Genomic DNA, 23,869 nt, shown 5'->3' on the forward strand with positions numbered 1-23,869 from the left:
CCTTCCTTCTTTTTGGCATGAATTACATAAAATGAGTGAACGATGAACATACATGACTCTATTTAACTCTAGTTCTCAGTAGTGCTTGACATGATAGTTGTCTTTGATTCTCAAGTGGTTGTTCATTCTGTTTATTCTCTCGAATTCTAAATGATGATTCAGTTTGTACATAATTGCTCCTAATATTCTATTCGTGCACATTGTTATTGCATCACTTCACTGAGTCCCTCACTAGAGGGCCGGGTACGTATTCGTGCACATTGTTATTGCGTCACTTCACCCAGTCCCTCACTAGAGGACCGGGTACGTATTCACGCACAGTTTCACTGCATTGTTCACGGAGTCCCTCACTAGAGGGTCGGGTATGTATATTATATTTCACTGAGTCCCTCACTAGAGGGCCGAATACGTATTATATTTCACCGAGTCCCTTACTAAAGGGTCGGGTTATTACATCTCAGAAAAATTTTATGTCGCTGCACAGTAAATAGACTAACGCGGGATAATATTTATACGACGTCCCTACAAGTAAGAAGGGGTAACTGACGATGCTAATTAAGATTTCAAAGATATTTGAGGCAAGAGAAGAAAGTCCGTTGAAGAATGTAAAGTATCAGTCGTGTTTGGAAAGGGGTCTGCAGAGTACCGAGCTAATGTTGATTTAATGAGGTCCTGAGGGAAAGTTGTAACGCTCCTTAGGTTGTTAATGAAGTGTTAAACAAGTGTTAAGAAGGTTCCGTAAGTATCGGAGACCAAACAAGTCGACGAGGACAAGTTTCGGGAAGTTGGTGGATTGTACGGTCCTTTATACAGACCGCATAAAAGATACGGCCCATATATATGACCATATAACTTGTCCAGAAGAGGAGTCTCCACTGGAAGCATTATACGGTCGCACATACGGACCGTATAAGTTATACGGACAGGATATGTGTCTGTATAATACGGTCGGGGCAGCTTTTTAAGTTTATACAAGGGACCCAAATTCATTTGTTTCATTTCCCATCTTCTCTCCAATACTCTCCACACCTCTAGAACTTTCCACACTCCTTATTTACAAGAATCTAAGGTAAATCAAAGATCAACTTCATCAAACCAAGGGAATCAAGAACATGAATGCTCACTAGGGTTTGTACAAGTCAAGAAATCTCCTTGGATTGAAGCTAGGGTTTCTCTCAAGTGATATATTTTCATCCAAAGGCCACACTCATACTATCAAAGGTAGGTTTTATGATCATTGCATGTTATTTAGAATATTGAGGGGTTGAAAGACTTGGATTATGGAAGAAAATAGAATATGGAGCTCAAATGTGAAAATAATGGTATTCTTGAATGGTAGTTGACATGACTCCTGGTTCTTGATGTATTATAAGTAAAATCTTGTTGTAAACGATACAAATGACGTTAAGGAGGTATAATATGAGAATGAATACGATGTTGTGTGATAATTTTGGTTATGAATGATTTGAATTAGAATTTGGAGAATTGAGTAATATATGGTTGATGAAGATTCTTGATTATGATATGATGAATGTTGTTATGGATGTTTGGGGAGTTGTTATATCACATGGAGGAAGTGGTAGAAACAAAGGAGACGCTGCCCAACCGTCGTTAGCTTTAGCTTAAACTTAAGTATGTTCCAATTATCTAACTTTAGTACGAATTCCCTTGAAGGTAGAATCGTGAACATCGGGGGAAGCGTCGGATTGGTAGTGTTAGATGAGACATAAAGGTATGTAAGGCTAGTCCTTTCTTTTCTAAGGCATTATTCTTATGACGTGATTTTCCCTATATCTCCATGACTTTCTTACCTTCCAGAAACTACAAGTCTATGTTATAAAGAGCTTCTTATGAGTTAAAGATGAGATATGTTCAATGATAGTGATGATGATAATGATGTTCTCATGAGAGTGATAATCCTATTGTTATGATTTCGTTGATGTTGCTCCTTGTTTTTGTCTCACCTCATGATATTAGTTCTTCCAAGGTGAGGCATAGCGATAATGATTGTTCCATAACATAATCAGAGGTTCCCGACCTTACGTGACTCCGATAGATCGATAGCTTTTATTTGAGCTCCCATGCATGCATTGGCTTATGTATAGGTAAGATTACACCGCGCCTATATGGCCGGGCAGCACCGCTAAGGCGGGCGGCTTATAGATGATTACATCGTGTCTATATGGCACGAGCAGCACCACTATGGGCGGCATGAGATGACTATCCCGGACGTGAGATACTTGGACACGGGCTATAATGACATATGGTTCAGACGGTTTATGTATGTATGTATGATATGATTAAAAAGGTGAAAGTGAGCATGCATGATTCCGCCTCAAGAGGCAAGCAGTTCAATTATATTTTCTTCTTATGCTTTCTATGTTTCATTGTTGTGTTACCATACATGCCTTACATACTCAGTACATTTTTCATACTTACGTCCTTTGTTTTTGGACGTTGTGTTCATGCCCACAGATAGAGAGGGAGGCGGCCCAGATTTCTAGGAGCTACATAGGAGATTTACGTTAGCACTCCCCTATTCCGGAGGTGCCATCTTGATGCATTATTTTGTGTATATATTTGGGCACGACAGGGTCTTGTCCCATTCCTATGTCTCAGTACTCTAGTAGAGGCTCGTAGATACGGATGTGTGGTTAGTTGTTGCCTTATGGGTATACCATTGTACATTTTTGTATATATATATATATGTATGTGTTGCCTCCAAGACTATGGACTTAAGGTGAGGTATGATGATTAGTATAATGAACGGTGCTCGGTAGTCAGCTCCGGGTACCCGTCATGGCCTCCTAGCTTAGTTGTGACACGGGTATGGTATATATTTATATAATCGAGTCCCGTACTAAAGGGCCGAGTACGGTATATATTTACATAACCGAGTCCCTTACTAAAGGGCCGGGTACGATATATATTTATATAACTGAGTCCCATAATGGGCCGGGTACGGTATACAGAGTATATATATGCATGACTCACCACATAAGGTACAAATGCATTGGTATCCCTTGATTATCATACTTACCTCATGTCATTTTTTCATTCAGTCATGACCTTCACTACTGTGTTTCATGCTTTACATATTTAGTACATTTTCCGTACTGACCCCCTTTTTTCGGGGGTTGCGTTTCATGCCCGCAGGTACAGACACTCAGTTTGGTGATCCTCCAGCCTAGGGCTTCTGTTCAGCTTCTTAGAGAGCTCCATGGTTCTGAAGCTTGAGTCATTTTGGTACAGATATTGTTGACATAGACTCATGCATATTCAGGGGTACGGCGGGGCACTGGCCCGTCATATGTCACTGTCATACTCTTAGAGGTCTATAGACATATGTGGGTTGTATATATGGTTTGGTCAGCTATATCGACGTATTTCATTTTGGATATCCTCATATATAGTGGCAGCCTTGTCGGCTTGCATAATCTACTATGTTGAGAATCCCCCGTGGGCAAAGATCCGAGGTCTCATCTGTCTGTTGGGCAAAGATCCGGGACGAGTGGCACTTAGACTTCGCGAGTCACTTTAGGTTGTGCTACCAAGATGTCGATATTTTCGTCCGGAGTACATGTGTACACAGCATTTGCATGGCATTGCATTGCATCCATACATTATTGCATTGCATTGCATCATGGTTTACATTGAGATGTTTTGGTGTTGTACTTGTGATGTTGGATTCGGACTTGATATATTTGAGACTTGGCACATTTGGGATTAGATGCTCTACTTAGGCGATGACGTGTATTTAACTTCGATTATGTTCGACTTATACTTGTTGGATTATCTGCCTATCTTGCTTTATTATCTGCATTATGTTAGTTATGCTTAGTCGGCCGATGATGACTACCAGTACTGTTGTATTGCACTGACCTGCACTTGCTACATTCCTTTATGAATGCAGAGTATCAGGTTGGGTCTGCTTCCATCTCACGTGGCTAATCGTCATCATCAGTATTGCTGCGAGTTTCCAAGGTGAGCACGAGCGTTCGCTTCCTTAAAGACTCTTCCTATTTTATGTCTTACTATTCCTATTCAGAGACATAGACAGATTTATGTATTATTACTCCAGACTTGTACATTTTCATTAGATGCTCTTGTATGACTTAGACTAGACCCTGGGGGTATTTTCCTTATTCCGCACTATTTCTATTATATATAATTGTGAGACTTACGTAATTATTCTTTTCCGCTTGCTTGATATATTATTTGTGTCCTTCTTTATCGTTGGGTTAAGGGTTCGCTTACCGAGGTGGGAAAGGTAAGTGCCCGCACGGCTTATGTCAAATTGGGTCGTGACAGAAATATATAATATTTTAGTGATGTTTGCACCAACCACATCAGTTAATCATGGATAACTGATATATTAAGCTAAAAGTTATACATTAATTAATTATGATTAAGTCATATATAAAAGTGTACGTAAAAGACGTGTCCCATTTGTTCATTAATTTTGTGTAAATATTGAGCGTGAATAAGTTTTATCATCTATTTATTGATTTGGGATGAACACCGAATGCGGACGAGTTTTTTTCCGTTTGATGTTGGCATTCATTGGTTGGATATCGTCATATCATATCAACAAAGATAGCAACTTCACAAAGCTGTGTCTTCCTTACTTTCAATCAAACAAACTAATTTACAAGATTTTCTTGCTATTCAAAGATTGTCATGAGATTTCCTCTTTTACTAATCATCCTTCAAGGGTCTTATAATTCAAAGATAAGATTCTGATACAGATGTGATGAGATATTTACCCAACTACTCAAATTATCCTTCAATAGGTGAAAGCAACATATATATATATATATATATATATATATATATATCTGTGCTTGTGTGTTCAATTCAAGAACCATTATTATACACATTGCCATCTGATTTTGCTGTTTAATTTTATTATCAAGGATCTGGGATCTCAAAGATTTGATTATGAAAAAATTAGAACTAGCCGAAAAGGAAAAGTTATAAATTTGCTAGTCTGGCAAGTAAATAATTTGCTTGCTTTACATCAGGAAAGGGAGATTGTCGTTATCATTACTTTACATGACCTATAAAGTAGCAGCAAACTTGTACAAGTTATTTTAAAACCCTTTATAGTGTTTTAATACCCTCTTCTTTACACTTGAGGTAGATTGTAAATGATTATTATTATTATTTGTGGAACCCCTCATAACCTCATTCGTCTAAACTTCCCCCAAAAGAAAAAAGAATAATCTTACTTTTGTCTTTGCTTCTATTGTAAGATTTTATCATTTAAGGGAACTCTTTTTACGGGTCAAGTGATAGATAACTAACACAGCACACAAGTAAATAGTACTTTCTCTTTTTTATAGGAAAAAAATTGATGAAGCTAAAGGATAGTCGTTAACAGAGGTGACCGACCTTCTTTTGCTTTTTCAAGTTATGACTATAAAGATCAAGGGGGAGTTATTGCGGATTTTTCACTAAGGCTGTCCAAAAAATAAAAATAAAGGATTTGGGATTTGAACTTGCAACCTCAAGGTGAATTTTGTACTCCTTAGCATATATATATATATATATATATATATATATAGAGAGAGAGAGAGAGAGAGAAAGAGAGTGAAATTTTTTGCCAAGGTGGTTCGGGTGAACACCCCCTCACCCCTCCTAAATCTGCCCTGTGTTTAGTATGAAAGAAAATGTTTTCCTGAAAAATACTTTTCAAGAAAAAAGTGTTTAATTTTTCTTATATTCTTGTATTCGTTAGCAAAATTGCTATTCTAAAAGTATTTGTATATGGTTTGGGGCGGGGGGGGGGGGGGGGGGGGGGGGGGGGGGGGGCGTGAAGATAAAGTGTATTGGAGAGTGAGAGGATACAATCACTACAGGAAAAAAGCTTTTTCCCAGCGGTTTGCTCCTCTATTTTGCGACGGTTCAAACTGTCGCAGTATAAAATTAGCAGCAGTTTAAATCTGTCGCCTGATATGGGGTCGTAAAACCCTTTTGCCGCGGTTTAGATGAACCGCTGGAATAACCGCAGCAAATTACTAAACAGCAGCTGTTTGGTTTGGTTTAGCAGCGGTTTGTAACTGATGTAATATTCCCGACGGTTTATATTCATTTTTACAGCGGTTTGACCTATAAAAATAAAAATACAATAGCAGCGTTTTCCAATTCAATTTGTGGCGGTTTGACCACATTTTTCTGTAGAATTTGCCCAATATTTTTACATATTCCAACCTATAACAACATAGCAATTCTATAGAAAAAGTACTTTAGAGAATTCTGAACAAAACAATTTGCACTACTAAATACAAAGGCACATGGACAAAAAACCCTCAAATAACTAGAATAATAGGTTCAAAAACAAAGCAACATAGCTCCAATTTGGAGAATTCTTAACAGAACAATTTCTATTTGTCCAACTATAAGACCCAAAATCTGATAAACTGGTGCAAAATCCACAGTTCCAGAAAAACAAAGTTCATTGCTAACAAAATTAGAACTAGAATTCATCACAAACTAAATCCAGGTTGAACATAGCATGATTAGCATCGCGGTGGGTTTCAACATTTGGATGAGGAAGATGGTCTTGGCCTGTTTGAAGCCTGAAAATATAAACATAAAAAACAAATAAGAACAATAAGGAATAACACTTTTCAGATAAAGAATAACCTACTACTTGAGTACCACAAAGTTCAAGACTTTTCTCTTGAGGAGAATTTATTTAAGTATTGCATAGAAGGATTCCAACATGAAGAAACCTATTAGTCTTTCTTCGAACAACAGCCCCATTGGGATTTCATCGAACTTGGAGAAATTAACTTCATAGAGAAATACTACTAAATATTTTTGGCCATTAACGCATACCGCAAGATCAATGCTAATTGAACTTTGGGAAAAAGAATGAAGCTTTCATGAGTCTTTCTGGGAGAAGATTTTGTTAAGTTAATTGTATGCTTCTGTTGCCTTCCATTTTCTTTTCATTTGAGTTAATTATTTGCTTCTTTAGCTCTCGTTCAATTTTAGACATTGCAACACAGTAACTAAAATTGTTACATCAGCAGTTTCTAAATAAATCCTTGCAAACACCAAATCCTAATGATATAGTGTTAAAATAACACATGTTTCAAATTCTTTAAAACTAAAATAAGGATTTTTAGAATATTAAATATTGAAAATTGTTATAGCCCAAGACAAAACAAATGTTCATTATTCCTTTTTATCATGAAGGTAGTAAAAGTCATATAGAGATGTATCACAAATAAATATTACTGAGATGTACAAAAGTTTTGTAGAAAGAAAAACACAAATATTTGTAAGTCTGCTACAGAAATTATTTTATATACAAAATTAATCCCACACATGTTTATAAATGAAATGGAATCAAACAACTGGAGTAAGTTAACTGGCTTGAAAAGAGAAATGAATTGTCAAGCAAATAGGAATGGGGAAAAAGAATGAAGCTTTCATGAGTCTTTCTGGGATAAAAATCTTTTTTCATAATATTCATAGACAGAGAGTGAGATAGAGACAGAGAGAGAAGGTAAAACATACCGCCGCAGCACTACCCATATCAGCCAACTCAGCCGGCAATTCCATTCCTTGTTGGACTATGTATCTTGTTAGAAAGTTCTCAAGAGCTCGCCTTCTAGATCTCTCACTTTCCACCACTGATTGAAGCTCTTGCATCTTCAACTTCAACTCCTCCATTTCATGATCTCGATTAGCTTGTGTTGAATATACACCATTAAATTGATAGGATGTTTGGCCAAACACTTGAGTAGGTGTCGGCCCATAACCCACTCCTCGAACCCGACCAGCGTGTTCCTTTCCTAACACTTGTGTAAGTGAATCAAATTCTGAAATTTTCTTTGACACGCCATCCTGACTTTCAATCCTCTCTATTTGCTCCTACATAAATTTAGTATCAACCATTAAATAAGAATTTTTATTTTAGGTATATAAAGAAAATTGATCAATTATTGCTTACACTAATAAGTTTGGCTGCTTCATTCATATATGTCGAGTCTTTCCGTTTGTGAGTCAAGGGCCACAACTCTCCTCTACTCATTGGTCTCCCACGTTTACGCTCCTACATTATTATGACCACAATCATATATTTAAAACTATAAGACGATGGAAAATTTGAAGAACAGGAAACAAATCACTTGAGCTTTTCAATTGACAAACCTCTTCAACCTTTCTCCTAGGTAAGCTTTTTGAACCATTAGTGTGTGTAAGTTTGCTTCCGTCGATTTTCAGCATTCTGCTTGCACGTCTTCTGCACTTGCATTAACCAAGAATTAATAAAAGCCATAGTTGAATATTTTTAAAATAGTAAACAGACTTTAAAAACCAGTTGCTAAGGTATATAATAAAGACTAGAAAACAGCAAGCATCAGAGAAAATAGTGTTAAATAAATTAGCTAATCCAGGTAATTGAGGGGGAACTCGGCTCTATTTGGATCTTAAAACCATTTGCAAAGCTCTATTAGTTTGAGATTTGAAGCTTAAAGAACCCACCAAATAATATGTTACCTGTGTTTTCTTATCCTTGTGGTATTGAAGAAACCATGTCCACTGGTCAAGATCAATTCCACTGGGACGTCTTGCAACATTTTCCTCAAAAGTTAGTGACTCTTTATAAAAGCGATGATAGAGAGAACATCTAGTATTTTTCCATGTCTTTCCAATACTCTTCATCATATAGTCTCTTAATCGACCATCCTCCACAAGAATCTTCTTCTGCATAAGACAATATATTATTAAACAAGTCAGACATCTATCTTCATGTTTGGGTCAGACACCTCGGCTAACCCAAACAGATCCTACACTACATGAATGAACACTTGGGCATTTGAATCAAAGGATACTTAAACATACAGCAAACACTAGTTGTTCTTCAACTATTTTCATGTTCGAGTTACTGGAAATTTATTTTGAAAGGGAACTTATCATTTTCTATTCAGACATTCCATATTTCAATAGAAAAATACAAAAATATAATAATAGTGCACCTGTATAATGTCGTCATATATGCTATTCTTGTAGTTAACTGGAACCTTACGCCATGACTTGTAACACATAGGAAATTTAGAAAAGTCAGAGCCTAAATCTCCCATGAAGCCACCCAAGAGACCACCTGCATCATCTATTGGTTGGCCAAGCTCATTGCACGGGATGATAATTCTTTTACCCGTAGGAAGTGACCAAATATCTCGCACCTTCAGTCTTCCTTCTGTAATGGTACCACCCTCATCTAGAACAAAAATGGTCATATTTTAAATAATATCGTTGTCAAGCAAATCGAAAGTACAAGAGTAATAACGATGCTTACCAATAAGACTGACAATCCAATAGCTCTTCTTCTTGCTTGTAGTAGTCCCACTAGAAGCAGGAGGGACATCATCATCGTCCGGTGAATCAGATTCAGATGAAGCATACTCAGGCCCATGTGTCGGTGGAATGCTAACATGATCACTACCATTAGACGAAGTTTGTGATGCAGAACCAGCTTCAGGTGGTGCAACCTTAAAGCGTTTACACCTAACCTCATGAGAATTTGCAGAAGTGATCTCTGTATCAAGTGGTGTAGCCTTGAACCTTCTTGGCCTAGCCATTGCTGCAAATATAGGTAGAAAGTTAGTCACACATAATTTTAGCAACAACCAATTAAAAAGCAGAGGCTTTAATAGAGAAAATTGAAGTCAAAATTAACATCAAGTGTCCAGACAGAAGCCTGTTATACAGGTGGAGGAACTCTAATTAAATGTGCAATAAACAGTTTGGATGAAGCAGTGTTCATTTACAACTTTTAAAATCTGGTAATCATATTTCTAACTAATATTTATCTTCATCTTCTATTTTCATCCCTTTTCACGTAAATCTTGATCGCCATCAGGAAACCGACTACCCAGATCTTCTTGTGAAGAAGAAACGATATCATAAATGGACTCTTCCTCTGTTTCTTCTCCCATGTCATACAAGTCTCTTGGTTTTAGATGAACAACAGCACTCCATTGTTTTTCCTTTTCATCATCAACATAATATACAAGTTGGGCTTGTGATGCCAATATATACGGCTCATGCTCTTCCCTATCACCAAGATGTATCAAATGGGAAAAATTAACACTCGTAAATCCCAACTCATCTTTTTTTATGCCTTTATCAGTAGTGGTATTAGCCCATTGACACTTGAACAAGGTAACTGTAAATTGACCATTGTAGTTCAATTTGATTATGTCCACCAATTTTCCGTAATACGGAACACGTCCAACTACCATATTGTTGTCACGGTTGCTTGCATAACTTCTAGCATCAAATGTACCAAATACTCCACAGTTTTGAGTTTTCAGCCCCTGCTCTCGTGATAGAGTTTTAAATTTGAATCCATTGACATTGTATGAAGTAAATCTCTTGGCTTCTTCAAGTGGTCCAACTGCAAGCCACCTAAGTTCCCTGGAATGCTCGTTGACGTCATTCAAAATATGACATTGAGAATGAGCCATATAAATTCATAATTGATTAAATCTCCAAAGTTGGAAGAAAATATGACATAACTTTCACTTACTCGCTTTTGAAACCAGGAAACAAATTCTTTGTGCACAATTTTATCTATCGTAGATTCCGACCGAGTTCGACTCCTTAACCTTCTCTTTGTTTCTGTCCTAAATTCCTTGTGTAGAAAATAAGTTAACAAAATATGGAGTACAATTGTAATCTCACCTCTGTAATTAGCCGGTTAGTTATATTAATTTCCAATGAATTAAATAGCACAAATCAAAGCAACAGTATTGAGTGGGTAGGAAAAACGGTTCGCTATAAGAGTCAGTGATAAGAAAATAATGAGCAGAGAGAAATGAAAGAAAGCTAAGACTTGAACAGACCAAATAATTTTTTTTTAATTTACTTACTGGATAAATGGGTCAACTGCTGGACAATTAATTAACACATGACGATGTGCTTGTTGCTTCTGCATTGATGGTAGCTTAAAATATGAACCCGCTACTGATTTGCCAATTTTTGGGAACATAGTTTCCTTTTCATGATATCCAACATCATCAGGTTTATCATCCACACGCCTCGGCCTATTCATTCTTGTCTCAACATCTTCAAAATATCTTGAGCAGAATGTTAAAATTTCATCTGCCAAATAACCTTCAGCAATTGAGCCTTCAGGTTGCGCCATATTACGTACAAAAGACTTTAAATGCCCCAAGAACCTGTGTGATTAAACAATTACTGATTTAGAAAATGCAACTTATTTAGCTAAACAAAGTGGATAAACAACTTAGCAAAATAAGGTTACCTTTCAATAGGATACATCCATCGATAATGTACCGGGCCACCACGTCTCACTTCATCAACTAAATGAACAACTAAGTGAACCATGACAGTAAAGAAAGATGGAGGAAATATCATTTCTAAATGACACAAAGTGAGAATGATTTGATTCTGGAGGTTATCAAGGTCCATGGGATTCAACACTTTAGAACATAACTGTCGAAAAAATGATGAAAGATCAGCTAAAACTGCAGACACTAAGCCATGTAATGCATTCCTCAACGCTATCGGCAATAGTTGCTGCATAAGAATGTGGCAATCATGACTTTTTAACCCAAATAATCTTCGTTGCTTCACATCAACACATCTCGAGATAGTTCTTGAGTAACCATCTGGAACAACCACATTCATTAAAGTCCTTAAAAAAATGTCTTTCTGTTCATTTGTCATAGTAAAAATAGCAGAGGGATAATCTCCATGCTCATCAGGCCAAAGATCAGATTTTATGCCCATTGATTGTAGGTCTTTTCGAGCATTAACGTGATCTTTTGACTTTCCAGTTTCATTGAGCAAAGTATTTATCACATTGTCACACACATTTTTCTCAATATGCATTACATTAAGATTGTGACGCAATGAGTTAAACTCCCAATACGGAAGTTCAAAGAATATACTTTTTTTTTCCACTGTGGATAATCACTTTGGATATTCTGTTTCCCACGTCTTCTTTTTTTCCCATTAACTTCAATTATTGGTGTTTTTCCAAAGGAAACATGCAGATTCTCAACTTGTCTTAAAATGTCTGAGCCTGATAACTGTACAAGCGGATTTCGTTTGTCAACCGTACCATCAAATTGGACCTTGGCCAATCTAAACTTGTGACTAGCATTTAGAAACCGATGATGGCCCATAAAGCACCATTTTATACTATGTTGAAGTCGACAGGGTATGGTATCGATATTACACGTGGGACAAGCAAACTTACCATACGTGCTCCACCCAGACAAAATACCATATCCTGGAAAATCACTAATTGTCCACATCAATGCTGCTCTCATTTTGAAAGTTTCAGTTGACAAAGCATCAAAGGTCTGAACACCATCCCACAACTCCTTCAATTCATCAATCAAAGGTTGTAAGTAAACATCAATATCATTCCCTGGCATTCTCTTACCTGGAATTATCATTGAGAGAATGAAGTTAGACTGTTTCATGCATACCCAGGGAGAGGTGTTGTATGGAATGAGAACCAGTGGCCAAATGCTATGATTAGCGCTCATATGTCCAAAAGGATTGAACCCATCACTCGCTAAGGCAAGACGGACATTACGTGGATCTTGAGAAAATTCAGGAAATGTGAAGTCAAAACTTTTCCATGCTTCAGCATCTCTTGGATGCCTCAATAAACCATCCTTATGGCAATCAACACTATGCCATCTCATATCAGTAGACGTCTTACTAGACATTAACAACCTTTGCAGTCGTGGAATTAGAGGAAAATAACGAAGAACTTTTGCAGGTTGCAGTGTCTTCTTTTTATTTGCTTCAAGATCACTGGAAATTTTTTTCTTAGCATTAACCTTCCATCTAGATATGCCACATCGCTTGCATTCTTGTCTTTCTTTATCTTCTCCCCGATATAACATGCAATTATTTGGACATGCATGTATTTTCTTATAACTAAGACCAAGTTTTTTAATAGTTTTCTTGGCCTCATAGAATGACTTGGGGATCTTTGCATTCTCAAAGGCATCATGCAACAACTCTATTATCATCGTCATGGCCTTATCACTCATCCCACACATGCACTTAATGTGATAAAGTCTCACTAGAAAAGACAACTTTGAGTACTTCACACACCCTTGATAAAGTTTTTGTTCCCCATCCCTCATTAACTCATAAAACTCTTTAGCTTTATCATTTGGACCATCAGGTAAAGGCAACATGTCATTTTCGCCTTCGGTTACTGGTCCATGCGATGTGACATGTTCTTGGTTTGCAGGTTGTCCATAGAAATTGAAAACATCATTAACCATGTCTTGCATTGGATTATCACGAGCGTCAATATGTTGACTTTCATGTCTAGTGGTTGAAGTTTCTCCTACATCCTTCTCACCATGTAATAACCAAACAGTGTAACTTGTCGAAAAAGGGTTGAACAATAGATGATCGAACACATCTGCTCTTGTCTGATATAGTCTAAACCCACAACTAGAACAAGGACACTTAATCCTATTATCAGATGACACATTAGAAAATGCAAAGTCTAAAAATATTTGTAGCCCTTTCTTATATTCAAGTGTAGTACGAGGCTTCAGTATCCAACTCTTATCCATCCTAAATAAAGGAGAGATTAAATATTCAAACTTAAAATCGGCTTTCCTTGACAAATGTTCAAACAATTCAGTTAGCACAAATTCAATCACATGTATCTAGCACATGTACGAGGCTTCAGTATCCAACAGGCTCATGCTATTCATGGGAACAAATGGGCATCAATTGCAACCCTATCTACAAAATCATATATACAGAAGAGTTCCCGGAACTCCACGAAAACACCATAATTCAAGCAAATCATTTCAACAAACAGGGAATCAACGCTAAATTAACCATCAACACAAATAATCTCAAAATTTTTAATTAATAACTCTGCACATAGCAACAAGTAAAATCACCAACGAGCCAAAAAACAATAAAAATAGATTGAAATTTCCAGAAGAAAAACAGTTTTCTACCAAAATTTGCTTGACAGTTATCTTAATTTAAAGTTTTCTACAGTAAAATCACCAATCGAGTGTTGATAGAAAATAATTTTCCACCAATTTTACCAACTCAGTCCCAATTTGGCCAAAAGAATTAAAATTAGAACATGAATCGGGTGAAATCAGTACATAGAACTTCATGCATGAACCCGAGATTAGGGAAAACAATCAAAATTAGAACTAAAATTAGAACATTAAAACCCTAGAAAACAAGTTAGCAGCAAGAATCGATCTACCTAAACAATCAAAATACCTAAACAATCATGTATGCAAGTATGAAAGTAGGAATTTCGGGAGTGAAAAAGTCACAATAGAAAGAGTTATAGTGCTTGAAGCAAAACAGTGTAATATACCTAAACAATTTTTATTTAGGTAGATCGATTGAGAAACAATATACCTAAACAACTTCACACGAGTTAGGAGCAAACTGATTTCAGATTTTGAGAATTTTTTTAGAGTGTATGAGTGAAAGAGTGTGTTGGAGTGAAGAGTGTAGAATTGGCTAATGAAGAATTTTTATGCCTTTATCAGTATTAGCCCATTGACACTTTGTCTCTATCATTGTATTTTAGTCGTGGGCTCCACCTAGTTGACATTTGTATAAAATAAAATACAACTAATCCGTTATATTTGTTAAATTTTTTAAAAGGCCAAACCGCCACAAATCCAAATGAACTGCCGCAAAAAAAATATAATTTACGTAAACCGTCGAAAAATTAAAATAAAACCGCCAGGAAATTATGCAATTTATGACTGTTGTTGAACTGCCACGTCAAACGACGGGAAATTAATATCTAGCGGCAGTTTAGCTAAATTGTCACAAAGAAACCGCCGCTAAGACCCGCTTTTTTTGTATGAATCAATGCGAAATATCATTTGTGTTACTTGTATTTCCTACTTTCATTAAGAAAGTTATTTTTCTCATTTTTAAAATATTTATTTTTCTAGAAAAAATATTTTTTAAAAATTTTAACCAACAGAACATGAAAAAAAAAATAGAAATCCTCCATTCCGCACACCCAATTTGAAAAGTGAAAGATAGGGAGTGGAATGTAATTGCATAAACCTAAAGCTCTTGAGGTTGTGCTCAAATCGATAGGGCAATTATGGCAAGCCAATTATAAATGAGAAAAAAGTCCTTCCAAGTTGAACTCGATTTTTTTTTTTTAACTTATTTTGGTTTAGTTAAAGTGGCAGGTAGCTAAATTGGTAAATATCTGATCGTGATTATGTCAGGGAAAGATTGGTTTTATTAAGTCCACGTAAGAGGTCAAGTTAAAAAACAAAATGTCTAATCACCATAGTCCATAAGATCCTAAATAATCGAAAAACTAATCATTATTCAAACTTCGTAACCATCATACAATATTCATAACTAAGGAATGACAACAACTTTTCAAAACAAAACTATTACTCCCTTCGTCTCAATTTAACTGTTTTACTTTTCTTTTTAATTTATTTCAAAAAAAATCTTTTTTTATATCTAGTAAGTTTTTCAATTTCAACACTTTACGTGACAAGTTTAAGACAACACTCACTATTAATAAAAAAATCACAAAATTCAAAAGTCTCTCTTTATTTCTTAAACTTGTACCCAGTCGAACTCATACACTTAAATTTGGATGGTGGCAGCAATATCGTTTTCTAAAAGCATCAACCATGTTTGAATCAGAAAATCCAACCTGCAGGATTTCTTCATTTTCTTAACAATTTTTTTTGGGGCTTTTCAACCTTAACAACGTATGAAATCCATGAAATTAGATACGTATTGCGATGACTTCCGCTTGATATCTCCATTTTATTAGCAAAATTGTCATATCAGCTGTAGAATTTTTTTTTATTTCTCTAGTTTAATCTTCAAGTTCAAACATAAGTACTTATAATTTACAAGTTATAAACGACGATTAAGATCTTAAAACAAGTTAGCTCAATGATCTGTCCACAGTCACATAATAATAATAATAATAATAATAATAATAATAATAATAATAATAATAATAATAATAATAATATATTTTGGGGGAAAGTGATCTCAGTTTTTGACTACATGCATGAATAAATCTGAGATTATAGCGATCTGTTAGTTACTTGATCTATTCAAGTAAACTTTTTTTGGATATGTACACACGAGCTAAGTTACATAAAAACTTGTACATCAGGAAATGGAAACAAAGGGTGTTATTTTTTCTTAATAATTAATGCCGCCTTTGAACAAGTCATAATCAAGGTGAACATATTTTAACACGTATATAATTAAGGGGAGATCAAATTATCGTAGCTAGATTGCAGAAGCAAATCTAGCCTTTCCTTTTCTAACGACGTAGGAGAAGATTAACTGAATCTCATGGAAGAAAAAAGAGAGCAAGTTAGGAACTGTTTTAATTCTAAATGAGGTCAGGTATTCAATATAAATTTATTTTTCAATTGGAAAAAAAGAACTATTCTTAAGCCTAGTCTAGAAAAAATAAAACAAAATAGGTTGTTGTATTTGACCCCTCAAATGAAGGAAGCAATTTCGAATACCAACTAATAAGCAGCTCCTATTCGGCTCATTTTAGTTTTAATTAGCCAATTTTAATTTAGACCTATTCATCTATCTTGCTCGGCTTAATATTAAATCAAAGCAGATACAGTCAAACCTCTCTCTTCTCATGCAAGTGTAAATGCTTTCTGAGATTTTGCTTGTTGCTTTAACCTCATATATATATATATATATATCACCCCTCCCGCATCCTTAAGGCCTAGCAATTAGAGTGTGGACATGGAGCCTCAACATTGGGTGAAACAAGAATTTGGTGGGTCCAGCTTTGATACCTTGATAAGAAAGGAATCTTGAGTCTAACTCCATATAAAAAAATAACTCAAGTGTTAGGATCATCCGAGACCATAGAAGGAGACAAGTTGACATTTCACCCACCGATGTGGGACTAATAACACACACCTATGATAATATTTAACATTTAGATATTATACATTAGGCTGTGTTGTAGACAAAATTACCCAAAAATTACTTCTTCTTTTTTTCAACAAATGTCATAATACAAAAAAGAATCAAAGTTTACATTTTAATTCTCTTGTTCCAAGTTTGCAAGAGATTTTTTTTTACGTTCCTCATTTCTTGGGACTTACAAAATTTGTTAAAATTATGTTTCAAATAAAATATTCCCTTCGTTCATTTTTACTTGTCCTCTATAGTAAAATAGATGTCAATTTTTTACCTATTCAGTTGGAAAACCAATAGATAATTTACCATTTCATACCTGTTTTACCCTTACAATTATTAATTATTGGATTGGAAACAAATGAATTGTCAGTGGTTGCACAACTTTTGAAGTATGTTTGATTCAATCACTAGATGACTTATAGCCTGTTTGACCAAGCTTTTGGGAGGCCGAAAGTGCTTATTTTAAAAAAGTGAGGTGTTTGGCCAAGCTTCCAGAAGAAAATAAGTGTTTATGGGGAGTAGCAGAAGCTGCTTTTCAGAAGCTAAAAAAGTAGATATTCCCCCAAAAGCAGTTTTCTTGAAAAACACTTTTGAGAAAATACACTTAGAAGCACTTTTAAAAGTTTGGTCAAACACTAAATGCTGCTCAAAAGCGGTTTTTAAATTAATTGGCCAATAACACAAACTGTTTTTAATCAAAAGTACTCTTTTTTAAAACACTTTTAGAAAAAAAACTTTTCAAAAATAAATTGATTTTAGAAGCTTAGTCAAAAGGCTATTAGTAATAATTAGGGGTGATAATTATTACGGTCTACCCCTCTTTGGGTGAGGTTTCCAAGACTTCCACTGAATTGTTGGGGGAAGAAATCATTGAGTAGAATCACAAGTATCTTGGGTACACCATTATATGCAGATGATTGTACAACAATGATGGAAAGGGTAACATACGTGAGGGTGCTAATAGAGAATGATATTACTAAGGAATTACCTGAAAAAGTTACTGTACCAGACCCTAAGGGTAACTATTTTACTCAACGAGTGCAGTATGATTGGAAACCTATATATTGTAATAGCTGTTTGCAAGTAGGGCATAACTGTCAGAAGAACAGGAAACAGCCAGACAATGCAAATAGAGCTAAGCCGACTATACCATACAAGCCACAAAAAAGATGGAAAGCTACAGGGATGGTTATTCTAGAACCCGCAAAAAGCTCTAACACAGAGTAGGTATATGAAAGTAATATTCAGCAGGAGAACACCAACATTGAAATAATAGAGCAGGCACCAACTGAACAGGAGGGCATAAACAAAGGAAAAGAAATTGGACAAGGGAGTACAGGACAGGAAGAAAGTGTTATTCCTGATGAGCAGTGGCTCTCAGTGAGGAAAAAAGATGCATCAAAGGGAACAACACCAAAGAATGCCATCATATCAGTGCAGTCCCCAAATGGTTTTAATAACCTGAATGAAGAAGGGGGTGCCTTAATGACTCATCAATCACCACATAGACAAGCAAAGGGGCAAAGTAGAAGGGGAAGAGAAGGTAACACCCATCTTACAACTACATGAATTTAGTTACTTGAAATATAAGGGGCTGAATAAAGTAAGTAAACATAAGGAGTTAAAGGACTATATAGTAGGAGGAGTATATAGTAGGAAATAAAGTCAATCTTATTGCAATAACTGAACATAGAGTGCAACAAAGAGTGGCAATTCAGTTGATTAAGAAGATTGCTAGAAGATGGAGTTGGTGTGCAAAATATAACTCTACTGGTAAAGGTAGAATATGGGTGCTTTGGGATCCAATGGCGGTAGATTATGAGAAACTTGAAAAGCAAGACCAATACATACATGGAAAGGTGCATGTTATGGACTTGAACATTAAATTCCAATTTACTGCAATTTATGGCCTGCATACAATTGAAAATAGAAAATCATTATGGAGGGATCTTAAAAACCTACACAGGAGGATTCAAGAACCTTGGCTTATGATGGGAGACTATAACACTATTATCAGTTTGGATGATAGAATAAATGGCAGCCCTGTACAAGCAAATGAAATAAAGGACTTTAGAGATTTCATTCTGGACACAAGAGTGAATGAACCGAACTATGTGGGAAAGAATTACACTTGATCAAATGGTACCATATTCAGCAATATTGATAGAGCCCTGGCAAATGCAGACTGGATGCCACAGATGTAAAGTTGTAATGTTAATGTGAGGGAACCTTTGTGCTCTGACCATTCCCCTTTATATATGCAAATTGGTGGGCAACACACTAGAAGTAGAAAAATATTCAGATTTTTTAATTGTCTTCCTGATCATAAGGATTTTCTTAAAGTGATTACATAGCAATGGAATATACAAGAGCACCATGCTAATATGGCTAAGGTGTGCGAGCAGCTAAGAAATGTCAAGAATGGCTCCAAACAACTGAACACCAAGGAATTTGTTGGTATTGGTGAGAAGGCAACTCTAGCTAGATAACAGTTGTTAGAAGTACATAATCAAATGAAGTATGGGATACATATGGAACTGCTTGACACTGAAAGGGAGCTCAGAATATAACTAGATAAGTGGGATAAGTTAGAAGAGACCATTATTAGACAGATATCTAGAGTACAATGGATGAAACTAGGAGATTCTAATACAAGATATTTTCATACATCATTGAAACATAGAGAATCTCAAAAAAGGATTAAAAATATGGTTAAAGAAAATGGGGCAGTTACTCAGAATGACACAGAGGTAGAAGAAGAGTTGCTTGGTTTCTACATAGGACTCTTAGGGACCTCAGCAGTAGCATTGCTAGCAGTACATCCTAAGATTTGAATGAGGGGTATAAACTGAATAAGGAGTAGCAACTAAAGTTAATTCAACCTGTCAGCAAAGAAGAGGTATACCAAGCCATGAAGGATATTGATGTTTTAAAAGCACTAGGGCATGATGGACTAAATGCTTGCTTCTATAAGAAGTCTTGGGCTATTATAGGTGATGGCATAACCTCAGTAGTACTGGATTTCTTTGACAAGCAACATATCTATAAACCAGTGAACTGTACAAGTGTTACCTTGATACCAAAAGTTCCTAACCCATCCACAGTTAAAGAATTTAGGCTTATCTCCTACTGCACTGTGTTGTATAATATAGTATTAAAGTGATAACCGACAGACTCAGAGAGGTCATGAAGCAACTGGTGGATAATAGTCAGGCAGGGTTTGTACCAGGAAGGGTAATATCAGACAATATAATCATTAGTCATGAATTGGTAAAAGGGTACACAAGGAAAGGAATAACACCTAGGTGTATGATGAAGATAGATATGCAAAAGGCATATGATTCAGTAGAGTGGGGGTATTTGGAGCAGGTCCTATCTAATCTTAACTTCCCAAGTTTATTTATCAAGTGGATCATGACATGTATTTCCACAGTCTCTTATTCTATGACTATCAATGGCAAGCTTTCTAAGCCTTTCCCTGCAAAAAAAAGGCTAAGACAATGAGACCCTATGTCTCCATACTTGTTTGTGTTAGTGATGGAATACTTCACTAAAATGCTGAAAACTCTAAAGAATGACCCTCAGTTCAAGTTTCATCCCAGATGCTCAAAAATGAATATCATCCAACTGGCATTTGCTGATGATCTCCTTTTATTTTGTACAGGAGAGGCAACCTCTGTAAAGAAAGTGTATGATTGTTTCCTCTAATTTTCTAAAGCATCAGATCTGGTTGCCAATATTGGGAAAAGCTCCATTTATTTTGGAGGAGTAGCAGATGATGTACAATAAGAGATTCTGGAACTGCTTGGGTTTGCTAAAGGTTCACTACCCTTTAGATACCTAGGAGTGCCCCTAAGCACAAAGAGGATATCAGCAATGTAGTGCCAGCCGATACTAGATAAAATGCTAGGCAGAATTACTAATTGGACTTCCAAATTTCTTTCTTATGCAGGTAGGCTACAACTGGTCAAAGCAGTGCTATTTTTATCCAAACTTTTTAGGCACAACTCATTGTATTGCCCAAACAAGTTCTGGATGAAATAGATGCTATATGCAGGAGGTTTCTATGGACAGGGGAAGTTTAACCATCAAAGAAAGAATTAGTAGCTTGGGAGAATTTATGTGAACCCAAGGCTGTCGGGAGCCTGAATTTACTATATGTGGTAACATGGAATAGAGCTGCTATAGGTAAGATGTTGTGGAACTTGAGCTGTAAAAAGGACAAATTGTGGGTAAAGTGGTGCACACATTTTATATCAAAGGGCAACCAATATGGACAGTGATGCCTAAGCAAGCTTCTTGGATGCTTTAGAAAGTTTTCAAGGAAAAAAAGTACCTGTTGGAGGCTAGTATAGATGCTGACCAAGTGACAAATATGCCAAGGTTCTCTATCAAAGACATGTACATTAAAATGAGGGGTGTGTATCCGAAAGTGTCATGGAGAAGGCTGAAGTGCAACAACCAAGGAGCACCTAAATGGAAGTTTATATTATATTTAGTCTTTCATGGAAGGTTGTATACGAGAGATAGGTTGAATAGTTGGGGTATCTCGGAATAAGTGATGTCCACTGTGTGGGACACAAAATGAAAGTGTGGATCACCTATTTTTTGCTTGTACATGGGCTGCTAGAGTGTGGGATAAACTACTTCAATGGCAAGGATTCAACAGAACCTCACTAGCATGGCATCAAGAGAGAGGATGGGCTGAACATCTGTCACGACCCAGCCCCGTGGGCCGCGACTGGCACCCTACCTGGGTACCCAGACCGAATCACACATTCATTATCAAATCCAAACTTATTTCCGAATCTTACGAAATCATATCAAACCTAATTTATATCAAAGTATGTCTTAAGCGGTCGCACAAATCAAATACCATATCAAATACAAACTGAGCGGCGGAATAGACATCGCCGGTCAAAAGTGCAAACATAATCGTAAGGGCCATTTGGGGCCATCATAACAAATAGACCGCTTTAAGACCAGAAAACGAAATCAAACCAACATATACAGGACCCTCGCCCCACATATATGACTACAGGCCTCTACGAATTCAAAACAAAGACATATGGCGAGACAGGGCCCCGCCGTACCCAAATAGTCAGATATACCAAATATATACAAAGCAAAAGGAGTCTGTACCAAAAGTGGACTCCGGATCAAATAGGAGTACTCCGGAACAACAAGAAGTGAAGCCTACTATGGAGGATCACCGATATCTGCACCTGCGGGCATAAAACGCAGCCCCCGAAAAGAGGGGGTCAGTACGAAATATGTACTGAGTATGTAAAGCACGGAGTACAGAAATATGGATCAAAACCGAAAGCGAATCAGATGTCAAAGTGGAGTACAAATTGGTATGTCAAAATCTGTATCGAAATCATATACGTATATATAATGCAAACGAAATCATGCAAACGCTTAGGAACGTGGTCGCCACTCCGACACTGGCGCCACACACAGCATAACACCAGAAGGTTTCAAATCTCCGTACATCTCCAAACACAAACATAATCATAGGTGAGCGTATCGCATCACGAGCCATATCACAGCATAACTCCAAACGGAACCCGGCCCTATGACGAAGCCTCGGGAACCGTAACACAGCATACGGCCGAATTATCATAAGGCGCACGAATCAAAACCGGCCCGGGAACCGGTGAACGAAGTCATAATAAGGCACGAGCGGAGTCGTGAGCAAACCAATGCAAATCGTACTTCAAAATAGTCTTTCAAAACGGAGTAAACCCATAAGTCATATCATAATACAAAATAGTCGAATACTTAGTCGATATAAGGTTTCATTTCACAAAACGTTTCCAAAATAGTACGTATAGCTCAAAACATAACTTGGCGCATCGTAATGTTCAAAACATACCCCGTAGGAGGGAGTTCCAAAAATCAGAAGTAGTACATCCAACTCTATTCACAAAGATAGCCCAAAGGGACAAATAGGGCGTTTCGGGGTAGCGGGCCCACCTCGAGTCAAGGTGAGGTGGCGAACATATTTTTACGAACATTTATATGCCAAGGTCATACATAATCATTCCTAGGTTACCCGACCACATTTCGATAGGTTTCGGACGAGTGGTGGCATTCTAGCCAAAATAGAGCCCTTAGGCTTCAATTGAATTGAATGAATAGTAACTTTTCTGTGGATCGGGTTTCGAGGAGCAGAAATGCTCCGGAAGTTCTCATATTCGCCTAACATACTAAGATATGCCAAATAAAGGAGTGAGAAGCTTTACATACCTCACAGACGTCGTATGCTCTCCCAAAAGTCCAGTCCCGTTTCGTCTGAAATTTGCAAATGGTCAAAGTTACCAAATTGATATTCTTAGGCTTAAAATGCCTTTAACTTCATTTTTTGCCTACCGAAATTTCGGCAGCATTTCCCCTATAAATCTAACATCCCCGAGGCTTAGCTCGGCTCAAAATACATCAACCACAACAGCCCACACATCAACAAACAACACAAGCCACAATCAAACCATTCTAGCTTCAAAGTTCTACTTTATTACCTAAGTTGGCAACTTTCATTCAAACTTTCAAAACTCCAATTCTACATCTACATACTTGTATTCATTTCCGCATTCAAACTTATACAATCACATCCCAACTACAATCCAAGCCATACACGAAATTGCCCCAAAGTCCATTACTTTCCGTAATTCTTCAAAACATCAAAATTCACGACGAACATTCTAACTCACGTCGTTTCATTCCGAATTCATTAACATCATTATAAATTCATATTTAAAGTCTCTAGCACCCTAAATATACAATGATATACATAATGATACCTAAGGTATACGCTTTCCGATAATATTCAAAATCATTTTCCAACGTCAATTTAATTCATCAACCAATCATTTACGACACAAGGATCACAACAACACATTAC

General features: G+C 36.6%; 4 protein-coding genes across 5 annotated transcripts; 1 reads left to right on the top strand and 3 right to left on the bottom strand.

Annotated features, from left to right (window-relative positions):
- Window positions 1-6,214: 6,214 nt before the first annotated feature.
- Window positions 6,215-8,713, bottom strand: LOC132638411 (uncharacterized). 2 transcript variants are annotated; one of them, XM_060355302.1, is made up of 5 exons: window positions 8,515-8,713; window positions 8,167-8,257; window positions 7,967-8,068; window positions 7,531-7,887; window positions 6,215-6,581 (listed from the first exon to the last, which is right to left on the bottom strand). In XM_060355302.1, the coding sequence occupies exons 1-5, from the start codon at window positions 8,592-8,594 to the stop codon at window positions 6,540-6,542; spliced, it is 672 nt and encodes a 223-aa protein (XP_060211285.1). In that variant the 5' UTR covers window positions 8,595-8,713; the 3' UTR covers window positions 6,215-6,539. The 2 variants fall into 2 exon arrangements, with proteins under 2 accessions (XP_060211285.1, XP_060211284.1); XM_060355301.1 differs by lacking the exon at window positions 6,215-6,581 and having other exon boundaries at window positions 7,365-7,887.
- Window positions 8,714-8,957: 244 nt separating this feature from the next.
- LOC132637459 (uncharacterized) lies at window positions 8,958-9,694 on the bottom strand. The gene is made up of 2 exons (XM_060354540.1): window positions 9,314-9,694; window positions 8,958-9,235 (listed from the first exon to the last, which is right to left on the bottom strand). The coding sequence occupies exons 1-2, from the start codon at window positions 9,594-9,596 to the stop codon at window positions 8,958-8,960; spliced, it is 561 nt and encodes a 186-aa protein (XP_060210523.1). The 5' UTR covers window positions 9,597-9,694.
- Window positions 9,695-10,902: 1,208 nt separating this feature from the next.
- On the bottom strand, window positions 10,903-13,968 carry LOC132638412 (uncharacterized). The gene is made up of 2 exons (XM_060355303.1): window positions 11,285-13,968; window positions 10,903-11,198 (listed from the first exon to the last, which is right to left on the bottom strand). The coding sequence occupies exon 1, from the start codon at window positions 13,593-13,595 to the stop codon at window positions 11,874-11,876; it is 1,722 nt and encodes a 573-aa protein (XP_060211286.1). The 5' UTR covers window positions 13,596-13,968; the 3' UTR covers window positions 10,903-11,198; window positions 11,285-11,873.
- Window positions 13,969-17,892: 3,924 nt separating this feature from the next.
- LOC132637460 (uncharacterized) lies at window positions 17,893-19,100 on the top strand. The gene is made up of 3 exons (XM_060354541.1): window positions 17,893-18,153; window positions 18,217-18,508; window positions 18,622-19,100. The coding sequence occupies exons 1-3, from the start codon at window positions 17,893-17,895 to the stop codon at window positions 19,098-19,100; spliced, it is 1,032 nt and encodes a 343-aa protein (XP_060210524.1).
- Window positions 19,101-23,869: the final 4,769 nt, after the last annotated feature.

Source organism: Lycium barbarum, chromosome 4 (assembly GCF_019175385.1).
Source record: "Lycium barbarum isolate Lr01 chromosome 4, ASM1917538v2, whole genome shotgun sequence".
NCBI classification, from domain to species: domain Eukaryota; kingdom Viridiplantae; phylum Streptophyta; class Magnoliopsida; order Solanales; family Solanaceae; genus Lycium; species Lycium barbarum.